The sequence below is a fragment of the Watersipora subatra genome, chromosome 1, assembly GCF_963576615.1.
Source record: "Watersipora subatra chromosome 1, tzWatSuba1.1, whole genome shotgun sequence".
Taxonomy (NCBI): Eukaryota; Metazoa; Bryozoa; class Gymnolaemata; order Cheilostomatida; family Watersiporidae; genus Watersipora; species Watersipora subatra.
This window is the reverse complement of record NC_088708.1, coordinates 21,344,284-21,361,207: the sequence shown is the minus strand read 5'-3', so window position 1 is coordinate 21,361,207 and position 16,924 is coordinate 21,344,284. Positions and strand designations below refer to the sequence as shown.

Sequence of the window (16,924 nt, the reverse complement as noted above, 5' to 3'; positions counted from 1 at the left end):
AGTCTATCTGATTGTGTCCGCAATAGCTTCGCATCTAACAGTTACTAACGATTAACGTGCCACTCGAGTATGAGTATGTAATTCAGTAATTTTATTAATGATTTATTTATGAAAAGATTAGTAGCTCACTAGTTAAGATTATTTCTATGTTGAAATTCTGTGATTTCTTCATCAAAGGACTCACTTGCAGTGTGTTTGTACCAGTTCATTAAACAGCTCCTATAAGAAAGGTGAATGACAGTTGATAGAAAATGAAGATTGAACATGAATCAAGGAGCATTTATCAGGATAAAGATAGTTCTAAAACAACTGCTTATCTATCCAATCATATCCAGAATGCACGACTAGCTGGCGGCTTCTAGAAGTGCGATTAAGATGTCATTTTTGGAGTGAATGACTGTTAAAGCTAAATTTGCATTTACCTTTCAAAGGTTCAAAGGATACTGTAACTACAGTCTTTTATTCAGACCATATTCTCAGGAACAATTAAAGGAAGTTATCATGGAGAGCCAACTCTAGTTTATGATCTTTGCGAATCCAACTAGCTAGACCATTTTTTCTCCAAGACTATTGTATTTTTGACGGATGGTCTATTGACTTGGAGAGTTTATGCAGCAAACTCGAAAAATCATAAGTGAGTGAATGTGGTGGCTGTTTCTTGTTGATTATAATGAAGATTATCACATGTATTAAATACGTACTGTCAAATATGTCTACTACAAACAACTATAATTATTGCTGAGAAATGATAGTCAGATTTGGTATCAACACTGGCAGTCATCGATGTCCGTGCATGCGTCTGTGTGTGCATGTGTGCGAGTAAGTGTGCGCATGTATCTACATGCGTGTGTGGGTATGTGTGTGTATGTTTGTGTATATACACTATACACACTATATACACTACACCTGCACACATAAACGGGCGCTACACTGAAATATGTAGTTGAAACTACATTTACAAAACACCAGTTCGTGAGCATCCCCTTGCATTGCTGAGACTTTCCATGTGACAGATTTCTTAGTCTGCATGCCAAATTGCACCTCATAATCTACCCTGACTATATGAAATTATATTGGTATACCTCATAATCTACCCGACTATATAAAATTATATTGGTATACCTCATAATCTACCCTGACTATATGAAATTATATTGGTATACCTCATAATCTACCCTGACTATATGAAATTATATTGGTATACCTCATAATCTACCCGACTATATGAAATTATATTGGTAGACCTCATAATCTACTCTGATTATATGAAATTATATTGGTATACCTCATAATCTACCCTGACTATATGAAATTATATTGGTAGACCTCATAATCTACCCTGACTATATGAAATTATATTGGTAGACCTCATAATCTACCCTGACTATATGAAATTATATTGGTAGACCTCATAATCTACCCTGACTATATGAAATTATATTGGTATACCTCATAATCTACCCTGACTATATGAAATTATATTGGTAGACCTCATAATCTACCCTGACTATATGAAATTATATTGGTATACCTCATAATCTACCCTGACTATATGAAATTATATTGGTAGACCTCATAATCTACCCTGACTATATGAAATTATATTGGTATACCTCATAATCTACCCGACTATATGAAATTATATTGGTATACCTCATAATCTACCCTGACTATATGAAATTATATTGGTATACTTCATAATCTACCCTGACTATGAAATTATATTGGTAGACCTCATAATCTACCCCGACTATATTAAATTATATTGGTATACCTCATAATCTACCCTGACTATATGAAATTATATTGGTATACCTCATAATCTGCCCTGACTATATGAAATTATATTGGTAGACCTCATAATCTACCCTGACTATATGAAATTATATTGGTAGACCTTATAATCTACCCTGACTATATGAAATTATATTGGTATACTTCATAATCTACCCTGACTATATGAAATTATATTGGTAGACCTCATAATCTACCCTGACTATATGAAATTATATTGGTATACCTCATAATCTACCCTGACTATATGAAATTATATTGGTAGACCTCATAATCTACTCTGACTATATGAAATTATATTGGTATACCTCATAATCTACCCTGACTATATGAAATTATATTGGTAGACCTCATAATCTACCCTGACTATATGAAATTATATTGGTATACCTCATAGTCTACCCCGACTATATGAAATTATATTGGTATACTTCATAATCTACCCTGACTATATGAAATTATATTGGTAGACCTCATAATCTACCCTGAATATATTAAATTATATTAGTATACCTCATAATCTACCCTGGCTATATTAAATTATATTGGTAGACCTCATAATCCACCCTATATTAAATTCTATTGGTAGACCTCATAATCTACCCTGACTATATTAAATTATATTGGTAGACCTCATAATCTACTCTGACTATATGAAATTATATTGGTATACCTCATAATCTACCCTGACTATATGAAATTATATTGGTAGACCTCATAATCTACTCTGACTATATGAAATTATATTGGTATACCTCATAATCTACCCTGACTATATGAAATTATATTGGTAGACCTCATAATCTACCCTGACTATATGAAATTATATTGGTATACCTCATAATCTACCCTGACTATATGAAATTATATTGGTAGACCTCATAATCTACCCTGACTATATGAAATTATATTGGTATACCTCATAGTCTACCCCGACTATATGAAATTATATTGGTATACTTCATAATCTACCCTGACTATATGAAATTATATTGGTAGACCTCATAATCTACCCTGAATATATTAAATTATATTAGTATACCTCATAATCTACCCTGGCTATATTAAATTATATTGGTAGACCTCATAATCCACCCTATATTAAATTCTATTGGTAGACCTCATAATCTACCCTATATTAAATTATATTGGTAGACCTCATAATCTACCCTGACTATATTAAATTATATTGGTAGACCTCATAATCTACCCTGACTATATGAAATTATATTGGTATACCTCATAATCTACCCTGACTATATTAAATTCTATTGGTAGGCCTCATAATCTACCCTGACTATATGAAATTATATTGGTAGACCTCATAATCTACCCTGAATATATTAAATTATATTAGTATACCTCATAATCTACCCTGGCTATATTAAATTATATTGGTAGACCTCATAATCCACCCTATATTAAATTCTATTGGTAGACCTCATAATCTACCCTATATTAAATTATATTGGTAGACCTCATAATCTACCCTGACTATATTAAATTATATTGGTAGACCTCATAATCTACCCTGACTATATGAAATTATATTGGTATACCTCATAATCTACCCTGACTATATTAAATTCTATTGGTAGGCCTCATAATCTACCCTGACTATATGAAATTATATTGGTATACCTCATAACCTACCCTGACTATATTACATTATATTGGTATACCTCATAATCTACCCTGACTATATTAAATTCTATTTGTAGACCTTATAATCCACCCTGACTATATTAAACAGCTTAAAAGAAAGCTGCTTCGCAAATAGACATTTTAAGCAATGTTTTTGAAAAACGAAATGGTGCTGCGATGGCTGGTAGTTATCGCCCCATTGAAATATTCCATTTCGTTATAATTGCTTGAATTTGCTTGTTGTATGCATACACTTCAAAATTATATGCTATTTTTTGTTGGATCACTCGTGCTTTATAGTTACAGATCTATATTTCTGTTAACGTACAAAAACTAGTTTCACAGAACCAAGTTTTGTACAACCATGGAAACGAGTTTGTAGAACCAAGTTTGCCACTTTACTCTCGCAGGGTTTATTCAGGCAAGCTCTTATGTTATAAATTTAGAGTTAACCAATCTCTTCAAAGCTCTTTTTTGTGGTTCATCACGTCTAAGGAAAGTCAAGTTATGTGCAAGGACTTATGAACTGCTGCAGATGATCCGATCAACAAGCAGCAGACAATAACATACGTTTACAATATTAGTTTCTTCTCGAAGACAATTGTAGTTTTGCTACATACAACTCATACACTGAACACCACCAGCTTGCACAGATGGATCCAAATCACAAACTGCCCAAGTTCTCAGTTCCATTTGATTATGAGTAGCTGAACGGTTACTCAAATTGATATCATGATCGCTAAAGGATAACTCACGGTTTACACGCTGATGGTGATGGTTTGAAGTGACAAGTTGGTTTTATTTACACATTCTGGTGTTTCCCGTTGGGACAGGAACAGAGCTGAGTGAACTAGAAGATGACGAGCTAATCAGACGATAAAAAATAGCCAGTGAGATGTCTATGGCACCATAATACGTTAAGACTGCTTTATGATCAAGGTTAGCTAATTCAGCTGGCATAAAAAAATAAGATCAAAAAATACAGCAAAAGAAGAAAAGATACTATAGAAACAAATAAATATATCACGATTTTTTAACAACATTCATCATTCATTGATCCCTGACTATCAACTAACAAATAAATAGCAAACAAAATATATTAATAGAATATATAATAGAATATATATTACAATATAATTTTAATTACCTAGGAACAATAAAGCAATCATAACAATTCTCCAAGCACATAATATAGATGTTGACATAGAATGAATAACAAATAAAAGTGCATCATCTTATTCTGTTGAAAAGGTTCAGAACTGACTTTGAATCCTGCAAAAGACAAGAGAAATGAAACCGGATAGGCTCAGAACCATCCAACAGTTGCCATGCTACTTACTACTGCTCTAAGGCTATCAGTATTCTTATTGTTATTCATCTTCATAGTAAAATCCAAACTATTTCCAACTATCACAAGCCATAGATAATTTCAACTTCCATTTTCACCCGATGCAGCAAAACTTCAATCAAGTTCTGCTGATCCTTTCCTTCTGGAAACATCTAAATTATTCTTGCTCACTTATTCTTATCACTTGTTATTCTTAAATATTATTATTATTAGAAATACCCATACAATGCTAAGGCCAGGTTACAGCTGCTCTGAATGCATCAAGGGACAAAAGTGATATTTAAATATAATCCACTTGTGGAACACTTTTTGGCAATTGAGCACTAACAAGCTATGAACAGAGATGATGTTATGCAAATTTGAATTTAAATTACATCCTGACATTGGCTAGCAGGTAAGGTCACAGTTAACACTCTTTCAAAGGCAGCAATTCTTTCAAATGAACTTTTATTAGCAGTCCAAAGACAGCGGTTTAATTATTATATCAACAAATACAATGAAATTTTCCATTGTAGGGCTTTCCAATTGTATGCCTGATCCTTACTTATATATATCTATATATATATATATATATATATATATATATATATATATATATATAGAAGTAAGGATCATACTTTGAGAAATATATATATATATATTTCTCAAAGTATGTATGCGTGTCCTCCAGCTATAGCTATTCTTAGAATAGCTGTAGCTGGACGACGTTGGTGCAACGTCATGGCGTACCGTCATTATAAGCCTAGCGCTTATTAACTAGCTTACTGAAATTTTCCATCAGCAATGTGCCAGGCTAATAGCAAGTGGTAGGCAACTATCATCACTCCCACTGTTTTTAAGCCTAATTTTAATACCATTTTCCATTGGCAATGTGCCAGACTAATAGCAAGTGGTAGGCAACTCTCATCACTTCTCAGTGTTGATAAACTGATTGTTAATACCCTGGCAAGGTCGGGAAGCACAGCTAGTACATGTGTATGTACAAGTTTTTATTGTTCAGTTCTGTTACAAATTTTAGGCAAAAAATTGTATGTACAAGAAAAGTGAAAACACTAAACATAAACCTTGAATTTAACTTGAATGAATTTTGCTTAGTAAACCCACACCTGAAGCTGAGTTTTAGGAAGTATTTTACTAAACTGTAATTTTGTCATCGTCCAAAATTTGATCACTTATCTGTTTCCGGTTTCGTTTTCACTAAAACTTATAATGAATAACGTTGAACTGAGAGAGAGCGAGCATCGTATCTCTTTCAGGCGAATAGCATATCCCCATCTTCATTATTCCGATGTATTCAGCACACGGACTGCCAAATTTGAATTTTGAGAGAAATTTTTGTTGACGTCGTATGGCAAAAACTGGCGCGTGTCGGGGACAGGAGTGAAAACTGGCGTGTGTCGGGGACAGGGGTGAAAACTGGCGCGTGTCGGGGACAGGGGTGAAAACTGGCGCGTGTCGGGGACAGGGGTGAAAACTGGCGTGTGTCGGGGACAGGGGTGAAAACTGGCGCGTGTCGGGGACAGGGGTGAAAACTGGCGCGTGTCGGGGACGGGGGTGAAAACTGGCGCGTGTCGGGGACAGGGGTGAAAACTGGCGTGTGTCGGGGACAGGGGTGAAAACTGGCGCGTGTCGGGGACAGGGGTGAAAACTGGCGCGTGTCGGGGACAGGGGTGAAAACTGGCGTGTGTCGGGGACAGGGGTGAAAACTGGCGCGTGTCGGGGACAGGGGTGAAAACTGGCGCGTGTCGGGGACAGGGGTGAAAACTGGCGCGTGTCGGGGGTGAAAAAGCATTGTGTTCCACATCGTAAGGCAAAACAACGTATAACAGGATAATTGCAACCCGAGGGTGCACTGTATTTGTGATAGCCTTAACTATTTGAACCCTAACAGCCGTCATTCCGGCATTGTGTAAGGTGTGTCAGAAACCCCAGTGGTCGAAATACCGGCATTCACATGCTGTTTCCAAGTAAACGTGCAAACCAATAAAATTAATTCTTGTACAGGATGTTACACAAGAAATTTCACTTCCATTTGTAACAGTTCCCCAATCCCTTTATCTACTTCCTTCGTTATAATAACGAATTTTATTAGAACGATATCGAGGAAAAATTGATACGACTTGTTCGTTGGTAGGCGATGGATGATTGCAAATGAAAAATTTTATAGTACTAACTTTAGCTTTCTAGTTTATTTTGAATCATGAAATGATGATGAATATGTGCTCGATGAATATGATACTACTGTAAATATTTTTATGAGTTTTTTAAATTGTACTAATTTTTATAGTTTTAGCTAGAGTAATGGCTAAATATTGCTTTTCAGTTTGAAGATATTTGGTGTGTTAGTTGCCTGAATTTTTTAGTGTTTCACCAAATAACATCATATTATGAACACATTTAGATATACATGTATTTAATAAAAGTTTAAAAACTTCGGATCGTTGGACAAATTGCCAAGGATTACCGACACGCATTGACAAGTATGGCCAAGGTTCAAAGGGTTAAGATTTTATCTGACTGAGGAATTTCCAATTTACTTAGACCAATATTCTGATAATAACAATATTACAGCAAAGTTTGTTCAAAAGTACAGCATTCTCACAATGAAAAGCCTTTATACAGCAACTAATGTCAAAAGTAATGCTAGTATAGTGGGAAACCCAACTGTAAAGAATCGCCACCTGTGAACTGAATGACTGACATCTCTTCCGATTGCCTCAATTGAACGTATAAACCTTGCTACACCCACAGTAACCCTTGATAACATACACAATTTAAAGAGCTTCACATGAGTGTAAACACCTTGTAACTTCACGAGTAATAAAATGAATTACAGCCTACAAATCGGTTAGGCTACTAATTATAGTCACCTAAACAAGTTTTAATAAAATGCTCTGTAAAGCAAAAGTCTAATTTTTGAACCACTGTTGAGTGCCTATCATAAAAAGAGGCACGAGCAAAGTGCAACTCAGAATTGTGACCACCTGTCTAGGCCAACTCACTAAGATGCCATGAGTAATGCGAGCTGGGACTTACTACGTACTTTGTTAGAATGGGATTTACTGAAAACATTCCAGAATCTAAGAGTTTCATCACCAGCTCCTGTCACGATAGCTTCACCATCCGGAGACATGGCCTAAAGCAATGAGCTCATACATACAGACATCCTGAAAGAGAGGAGGCTATACAATGTGTGTAAATATAGTATGTATTTTACATACTACAGTATATAAAAATGTAATATATATGAATACTATGTATTATAAACATACAATTCTATAACAATAGGCTTGTCATACTCAGTGGTGAACAGAAATAATCAACGATTTTAAGGTAGAGGTCAGAAATAAAAGATTCAACATTTTATGAGTTACCAAACGTCCTTTAAATCATAGAATGCTTGAATCCTAACTGTACTCAGGTCTCGCATCGAAACATTATAATCTAATTTGTTTTACTACAGCATGCATTTTAACTAAGTTTATTTATTGATAGAGAGCCATAAATAGATAGTCTCACAATCCTAATTAATCATCTTTGAATGTGTGGAACCTTTATAGCTTCAGCGAAGAGTTGTCCTCTCATCAATAGGAATACTCGCAGTAGTGTACATATGAAACCGCCCATGCCTATTTAAGGACCATACGCATCTCAAATACATTTGTGCAGTGAATTTGACGATGTGTACAATGCACAGAGCTTTACAAATACGAGACTTCTTAGTCGACTGCAGATAATTTCAGCTGCTGCAGCTAGGTAGCAGAAGGAGAAAAACTATTGTTCATCCCAGCATATACAGTAGCATTCAAAAACTGCACTTATTTACATTGCTTCTTCGCTACTACTTATGCAAAATTGTTTATAATCCTTAAATTTTATCAGATTTTTTTTACCCAATTTTTAAAACAAATCATCCAAATTATTAGTTAACTATACCTGCTAAATATTTTCCGAAATCTTACATTGTTTGTTGCAATTTTGTATGCTAGGCAATTGTATGTAAATGTTTGGCAGTATCTGACACAAAAATGAGTGTGAACCTTGCATTACGCTAAAAACCAAAGAGTACTGTGCTGCAACTTATTTATACTTTTACTATAATCCTGTGTTCAATTACTCTTTCAATTTGTTTTTAGTAATCAGGAATATGCATTTTATAGTTACTTCGAGTAAATTTAATGAATTTAGTTACTAGAAATGAATTAACTGGGTTCAAGTTATTTGTTATGGAAATTAATTTGTTCAAGATAATAAATGTAGATACGAACATGATTCAAGAATGAGTCTCTTTATCCAGAAATAGTGTAAGTGCATATGTACAAAAACAGTGCAAGTGTATTTGTGGAGAGATAGTGTAAGTGTAAATTTACAGATATAATGTAAGTGTACATGTACAGAGATCGTGCAAGTGTATATGTACAGAGATAAAGTAAGTGTACATGTACAGAAATAGTGTAAGTGTACATGAAAAGAGTTGGTGTAAGGGTATATGTAAAGAGATAGTGTAAGTTTATACGTGGAGAGATAGAGTAAGTGTACATGCGCAGAGATAGTGTAAGGGTACATGTGCAGAGATAGTGTAAGGGTACATGTACAGAGATAGTGTAAGTGTACATGTACGGATATAATGAAAGTGTACATGTACAGATATAGTGTAAGTGCACATGGTTTGTCACTGATTATTATAATGACATGGAAGAAAGAAGAGTCATCTGTCTCATTACCATAACATCCTACAGTTTCCAACCCTCTACACTTATATTTTCCTGTTCTCATAACACTTACTAGCTTGTATTTGTTGATGAGGTTACAATAGCTGAACTAAACAACTTTTCACGTTTCAAAATTACAATCTCACAATTTAAAGCTAAAAATAATTAGTTGTAATTTTTATGACCTGTTAACAGAGTTCATGCCATTTGTACTACAGTTGATGCTTTTGCAAGTAGCATTGCTGAAGACAAAATTCAATTTGAGATCTACAAAGGGGTACTGATAAAAGCTTACAATCATAATTTTAGATGATCTGTTGCAACATACAAAACCTCAGTCAGTCTTAATAACCTCTGGATTATTGCTTGTGTGATTGTGACTACGAGGTCTGATCAACATGTTCCAGGAATGGCTGTATTGTTGCAATATAGATAGATTTACAAACAAACTAAATTAGTCTCCTTCAAAATACATTCCTTGAGAGTCTATACATTTAGTCCAACGCCGCTGCCATTGCTCAAAGCAGTGACAGAAGTCCGCTTTCTTCAGGGCCCGCAACTCCGAAGTTGTATTTCTTTTAATTGATTCGATGTCTTCAAATCGTTCACTTTTAAGAGAAAATTTTAACTTTGGAAACAACCAGAAGTCACAGGGAGCAAGGTCTGGTGAGTACGGGGGATGAGGCACAATAGAGATGGAGTGTTTGGCACAGAATTCATTCACAGTCAAAGATGTGTGTGCTGGGGCGTTATCATGATGTAACCTCCAACCACCTGGCTTTGCTAAAGCTGGTCTTTTGCACCTGATACTTTCTTTCAAGCGCCTTAAAATATCTCTGTAAACATACTGATTAAAAGTAGTTCCTGGAGGTAAGAATTCTTTGTGTACTATTCCATCAATGTCAAAGAAAACAACCAGAAGTGTTGTGATCGCTGACCATGACATCCTCACCTTCTTTGGTCTAGGAGACTCAGGTGACTTCCACTGTGAACTCTGCATTTTGGTTTCAGGGTCGTACCCATACACCCAGCTTTCATCAGCTGTTATAACAGTTTTTAGGAAGTCGGGATCATGCAGTACTGCTGTCTTAAGTTCGCTACATATGTCAATTCTTCTCTGCTTTTAATCATCATTCAGCAAACGTGGAACAAACTTTGCAACTACCCTATGCATGTTAAGATCATCTTTTAATATTTTATGAATGGTACCAAAAGAAAGCCCAGTTTGTTGGCTTACTTCTCGTATAGTAACACGGCGATCAGCGTTGCCTATAGCCTTTACAGTGTCAATAGCAGTGACAGTCCTTCGTGATGTTGGAGCTCCACAGCGTTTATCGTCTTCAACCTCTTCTCTTCCTTCTCTAAACCGTTTGTGCTATTCATAGACTTGTGTTTTCTTTAGGGACTCATCTTCGAAGGCTGTATGCAACATTTGAAAGGTATCTGATGGTGATTTACCGAGTTTGGCACAAAATTTTATACAGACGCGTTGTTCGTTTTGATCGGCCATTTTAAAAAATTCGCCGGAAGATCCAAACTAGTCCGTGATTCTATTAATATTGCTTAGCAACGACTACGAATTTTGGCCTAAAACTTTCTGTACTAACTAATTAGGAGTTGCTCTTTCATTTGCAACCATGAAAAAGTAACTCCGACATAGACTACTAGTCATGATAACACAATTCCGGGAACTTATTGATCAGACCTCGTATATTATCATTGATTCCTCATCTCTAATGTATTCTATAAATTAGTGATGAGAGCAAATATTAACTTTCTGAACCTGTCGGCTGCCAAGTTACACATTCATAAAAGAGAGTTTGAGCACTGAACAACCATGGGAAAACTTCTGTTAGTCTACTGTAAGGATCTCAACACTTTAAATGAATTAGCGACGTAGCTTAAAAGTACTAACTTCTTCGCCAAACTCCAGTCTCGCCACACTCCAGTCTCGCCACACTCCAGTCTCGCCACACTCCAGTCTCGCCACACTCCAGTCTCGCCACACTCCAGTCTCACCACACTCCAGTCTCGCCACACTCCAGTCTCGCCACGCTCCAGTCTCGCCACGCTCCAGTCTCGCCACGCTCCAGTCTCGCCACGCTCCAGTCTCGCCACACTCCAGTCTCACAAAATTCCAGTCTCACGAAAAACTAAACTACAGTTAATCTATTTCAATGTCAAAGTGCAGATGAATCCGCAAGGTTGATTTAACAGAGAACAAGATCAGATTAGATTTTCTTCCTGTTACCACTAGTGGCCTTTTTAGGAAGCTAATCTCGACCTGCTGTTCACAGGCCAAGCACTCCAAAGCACTAGGAGTGCGCTGGGCTAAAATGTAACTTACCAGATAAAGAACTCTATATGAGTGTCCTGTAAGCTTGGCCATCTGGAGTAAAGATGGATATTTCCAGACAAGTATTTGATTCTGTGAGTAACCGTGTGTGCTTACCTGCCAAGCATAGGAAAAGTATAATAGACAAAGTCAATAAAGAGACGTACTACATCTGAGAATCATGCTTTCCGTTTAAAATATAACCATAAGACTAACCTAATAATATTCTACTTAATAGGGTGTTATTACAATCTACAATCTTTCAATATTGGGAACACTTGGGAATGGGACACTTAATATCTTTGAATATTATTTTTCCACAAAGGAGCAAATGATAGAAAAAGCTGAGACTTAAAGGCAGTTAAAAAGCTCCACTCTAATGTTGCCGAGTTAAAAAAGGTACCAAATTTTTTTATCTGCGAAGGAAAGCACAGACTTCACCTGCAGCATTTGGCACTGGCTACAGAAATGACGCCAATCAAATAAAAATTGCCATACAAAAGCAAGATGGCATCATCTAAATCATCTAAAAATTTTAACGCTATATGCAATATATGATTAAGATTTCTTGAAAAATGAAAATACAGTCAAACATGGATAACTCGCCCGCGGATAGCTCGAACACATGGTTAACTCGAACGGTTTCTTTGGTCCGTTCCTACGTAATGATAAATAGCTATAGATAACTCGAACTCAACACTGTTAACTCGAACTGTTTTTTTCCCAACGGCTACCGAAACACTTGTTATCGCTTTAGAAAATCACTTTATTCCAAGCCATAGAGGTAAACCTTAACTTTTCGTAATTCATAAGCGTCGTTATTACCACCATCGGCAAAATATTTTTGTCAATGACTTTTCTAAAGGTTTGGTGAAATTTGATTTATACCAAACATCCGCATAGCGATCGTCCTTCGGAAGCGAGGTAAAGTGAGGTAATCTTTGCATAAACTTCAAGAAAAATCGGCAAAATTGATCGTGGGTAAAACGCTCAAAAGAAAAAGATGTCTTTTCTTTTGAGCATTTCAACAACGATCAAGTTTTAAAAACGTTTTAAACTTTACATTAGAAGCACTTAATTTGAAACAAGCCATTTGTGCTTTTGATTCATATTATAGATTGTATATGTACATTTATCTACTAATAAATAAGTAAATACATGGACTTGTGACAGTGCTCTGATAACTTGAACGCTCTGATAATTCGAACACTTTTGCGCGGTCCCGTGAAGTTCGAGTTATCCATGTTTGACTGTACCTGTATAATTTACCAAAGAAAGTTTTGATGTGTAAACAAAAAATAGATTGTAAGATAATAAACAATACTGAAATCACTTTTGTTGCTATTACCTAGAAACATGATCAAACAACTAACAACATGGCCGCTTACAGGCTAGATCGACACAGCACTTATTTTGTTGTATAAACAAGTTTTATGTTAGTGACTCACTTAGCGTTTTCATAATTGGGAGCAAAATAATTGTGGTTGTATCTAATTGGTAAAGTGTTGCTTGTCATAATATTTATTTGCTGGTAAATTAAATGGTAGTAACCTACTATGTTAATGTTATATTGTGACGGACGCTGGACCACGAATTTATTTCTGCTCTTTTATATACTCGCATATAATTACTCTTATATATATTTTGCATATTGCGTCTGCCTTTATTATGTGTCTTACCGCTAATAATTTGCTAGTTTGGCCGTAATTAAGCAAATGTGTTGGTGACTCTATTAATCATTCATTATTTTATGGTTTCCTACCCGGTTCAATTATACGGTCCGGGGAAAATGTACGTATGTATATATAAGGAGCACTCTCGCTAGGAGAGCATAGTAGTCGCAGCTATACGACTAATAGAAATTCCTTTGGAATAAAACGAAGAAAAACCATACTCACTTTTCTTACAATTTATGCAACAATCATTGCGATCTAGATCATGCCTGAGTGAAGGCCAGCAAAATCCTATACAATATATTAAACAATACAAAGGAACCCACATCACGATCATCACCTTTGTTGCACTTTATTTGAAAGTTAATTGGCTCAACTCAGTTAATCGTGTATTTATATTGATTGCCTTTATCGTTCAATTAACACGATCATTGTGTAGCTCTAATAATTATATAACTTACAAAGTTGTAGAATTATACCATATTATTTGATAGCATCACTGCAGTAATCTGAACTGGGCTGAAAAAGATGAAAGGATTCCGAATGAAGCAAATATTTTTGTTAAAAAAATGTTAATTTAAGTTTCTGCATGTATTATAAGTATGGTTTGCTTATGTCACTTGTTCTGGAATATGTTTTTAGCCGTTGATAGATTATTATTACATAGCTTATGAATTTGCAGGTTTATAGCATATTATTTGATAGAGTCATTGCAGTTGTTTAAACTCGGCGTACGAATGGACCGACGCTCCTAACTCATCTTCTATTGCGCATATAAAGCCAGTTGTGGCTGCCAACTGTAGCAAACATCAATAAGTGCAATGGGCTTTTATGTAGCCTTGTTAAATATAATTACAAAATAAAAATATGCCTTTAAATTTAGAATGAAATAAAAAACTTCAAAGCTCCAAATTGCAACGCAGGCTATAAGATCATCGTAGTTTAATTGCAAGCAATAGATATTAACTAGTAGAGATACAGTAGAGAGACACTAGTAGAGATATAGTAAAGAGACACTAGTAGAGATACAGTAGAGAGACACTAGTAGAGATATAGTAAAGAGACACTAGTAGAGATACATTACAGAGACGCTGGTAAAGATATCTTTATGCGCAAGTAAGTCAAGTTTATATAAAGCATGCCTTGTCAAGTAGATAATTAGGTGAGAATACCAACAAACCAAACTCTCAATGTATTTAGGCTACACAGAATAAAATGTTCGATCAAAACTAGCGGCAGTACAGCGAGCAAAATGAAATAATATTAACTTACTAGCTCATTAGAGTGCTTGCTCCACGCAAGATTGCAGACTTGAGACCCGGTGTCAACGGATTGTAAAGGCTGGCCTGTCAGTGTATTCCAAAATCTAATACATTTATCAGCAGTGCCGCCTCCAGAGGCTAGTAGGCCATGTTGGTGTGGAGACCAAGCGATAGCTTTCACCTGCCGTGCAGTGAATAATGACAAATGTGTCAGTTTATGTGATAGAACAAAGTTAGTTAGACATTGAGATGTATGAGAGAAATGCATGTACATACAGCTGCTATGTGATCTGAGTATGTATGCAGAGGGCTAGCACTGGAGACGGAGTTCCATACTAAGAGCTTGTTGTCATTGCCACCAGAAGCCAAGTGTTGGTGATCAGGAGACCATTTCAACCCACAGACCTAGCAGATACAAACAAATTAATGAAACAGCTAGTCAAGATAGTAACAGAAAGGAATAACAAAAACTGGACAAAACAGGATGCAGGGGAATGTAGAGGCATGACAAGAAAACATATGTAAAAATCATAATGTAAGGAGAAAGAAAGTTAGCACAAAGCCAGTAATTTGAAAAATAAATACGGCTAAAAATACAAGGCATGTCAGAAACAGACAAAGGAAAAGGAGAAAAGATTAACTTGAAAAATGAAACGTAAATGACAAAAGAAAACAAGTTCAGGAAGAGTTATGGAGAGTATTACAGATGAGTGAAGTTTCTAAGAAACACTCATAGGCAGAGGCAAGAGATACAGAACAAAGATGAATTGACAGGCCAAGACAAACAGTTTAAAGACAAGACGAGGGAGAGGGCATAAGCAAATAAATGGGATGTTTTCTGAGTAACCAACCTCTTGTCTGTGACCAGAAAGCTTTCTAACGCTCTCACTCGGAAGATTTGAACGAATATCTCTTTGTATTATTAATCTGTCCCTGCTGCCTGATGAAAGGAGATCAGCGTTCCAGGCAAGGGCACCTACCCTCGCTGTATGACCAGCAAAGGAAGTGATGCGTTTCGTTGCTTCTACATCCCAAATCTGAACATGACCAGTGTCTGTGCCCACAGCAACAATGTTACCCTGTGTTTAGAAATATTTTACAGACCGTGTGCAGAGCATTTTACTACAGCGAATGTCCAGGTTTATCATGTTCCCAACAATAGTTTAGCACAAGTGACTAAATTCTGAATTCCTAAATTCTGTAGAACACTTTTAAAGCTCTGTTGTGAATTATTACATTATTATTACATTAGAATGTAAATTATTACATTTCTGTTTATTCATGAGCAAGTTCACAAACTCTTTGTCCACCACTTTGAAAGTGACTCACAGTTCCAATCCGTCCTCAGATGACTAACTAACTGGTAACTCTAACTGCTAATTGCACCTTGGTTTAAAGGTTGACTTGCAATAAAATTCACATTACAGTTATTTGGTATCAAATGATTCACCATGTCTTACTCTGCTGTGTCGTAAAAGCCAAATATGTGGAAATGTGATTACAAGCTCTTAAAAGCTCAAAAACGAAAAGCCACCGTAGATTGGAATCTCTTTATTTCGATGATGTAGCCATGAAATTTGGCTATTGTCTTGTCACGTGATGTTCTCACGTGAATTGGAAGGCCAATACAAAGCTCTATATAAAACTTATCGTAGCACTAGTTTATGACAAACACTTCGGGTTTTACCGAAGACCCCGTATCAAATATAGATGCTCGCTACTTTACAGTTTTGTTTCGGTTTGGTCTAATCGGCAAGTCGTAATCTAATCATGTGACCCAATACTTCGCAAACAATTTCTGCAGCACTTTTCGATTATCACAAGTGACCAACAGGCTTGTCATGATTATCAGACAATGATATGTACTCCTTCAAGCTAAGGCTAAAAAATTAAACGAATTTTTATGGTAAGTTGTAAGATATCACTGCTAAAAGTGACAGCATTACGATGACGATAAAAGAGTGACAGCATTATGATGACGATATTGACGATATTACGATGACGATATAGTTGTAAGATATCACTGCTAAAAGTGACAGCATTACGATGACGATAAAAGAGTGACAGCATTACGATGACGATATTGAATGCCTGAAGAATATTTGTGAAAACATTTCGACGAATAAGGTTGCATGAAAGTGTAAACAGAAACCATC

The 16,924-nt window shown here is 35.8% G+C and overlaps 1 protein-coding gene across 2 annotated transcripts in view; it reads right to left on the bottom strand.

Moving 5' to 3' along the window:
* Positions 1–4,230: 4,230 nt before the first annotated feature.
* Positions 4,231–16,924, bottom strand: part of LOC137407494 (fizzy-related protein homolog) — a 29,196-nt gene continuing 16,502 nt past the window's right edge. For both annotated transcript variants that reach the window (XM_068094077.1, XM_068094076.1), the window contains exons 7-12: positions 15,620–15,847; positions 15,045–15,173; positions 14,779–14,949; positions 11,846–11,950; positions 7,830–7,922; positions 4,231–4,710 (exon numbers count right to left, since the gene is read on the bottom strand). In XM_068094077.1, the coding sequence (XP_067950178.1) occupies positions 4,669–4,710; positions 7,830–7,922; positions 11,846–11,950; positions 14,779–14,949; positions 15,045–15,173; positions 15,620–15,847 (768 nt within the window). In that variant the 3' untranslated portion in view covers positions 4,231–4,668. The remainder of the gene's footprint in view (positions 4,711–7,829; positions 7,923–11,845; positions 11,951–14,778; positions 14,950–15,044; positions 15,174–15,619; positions 15,848–16,924) is intronic.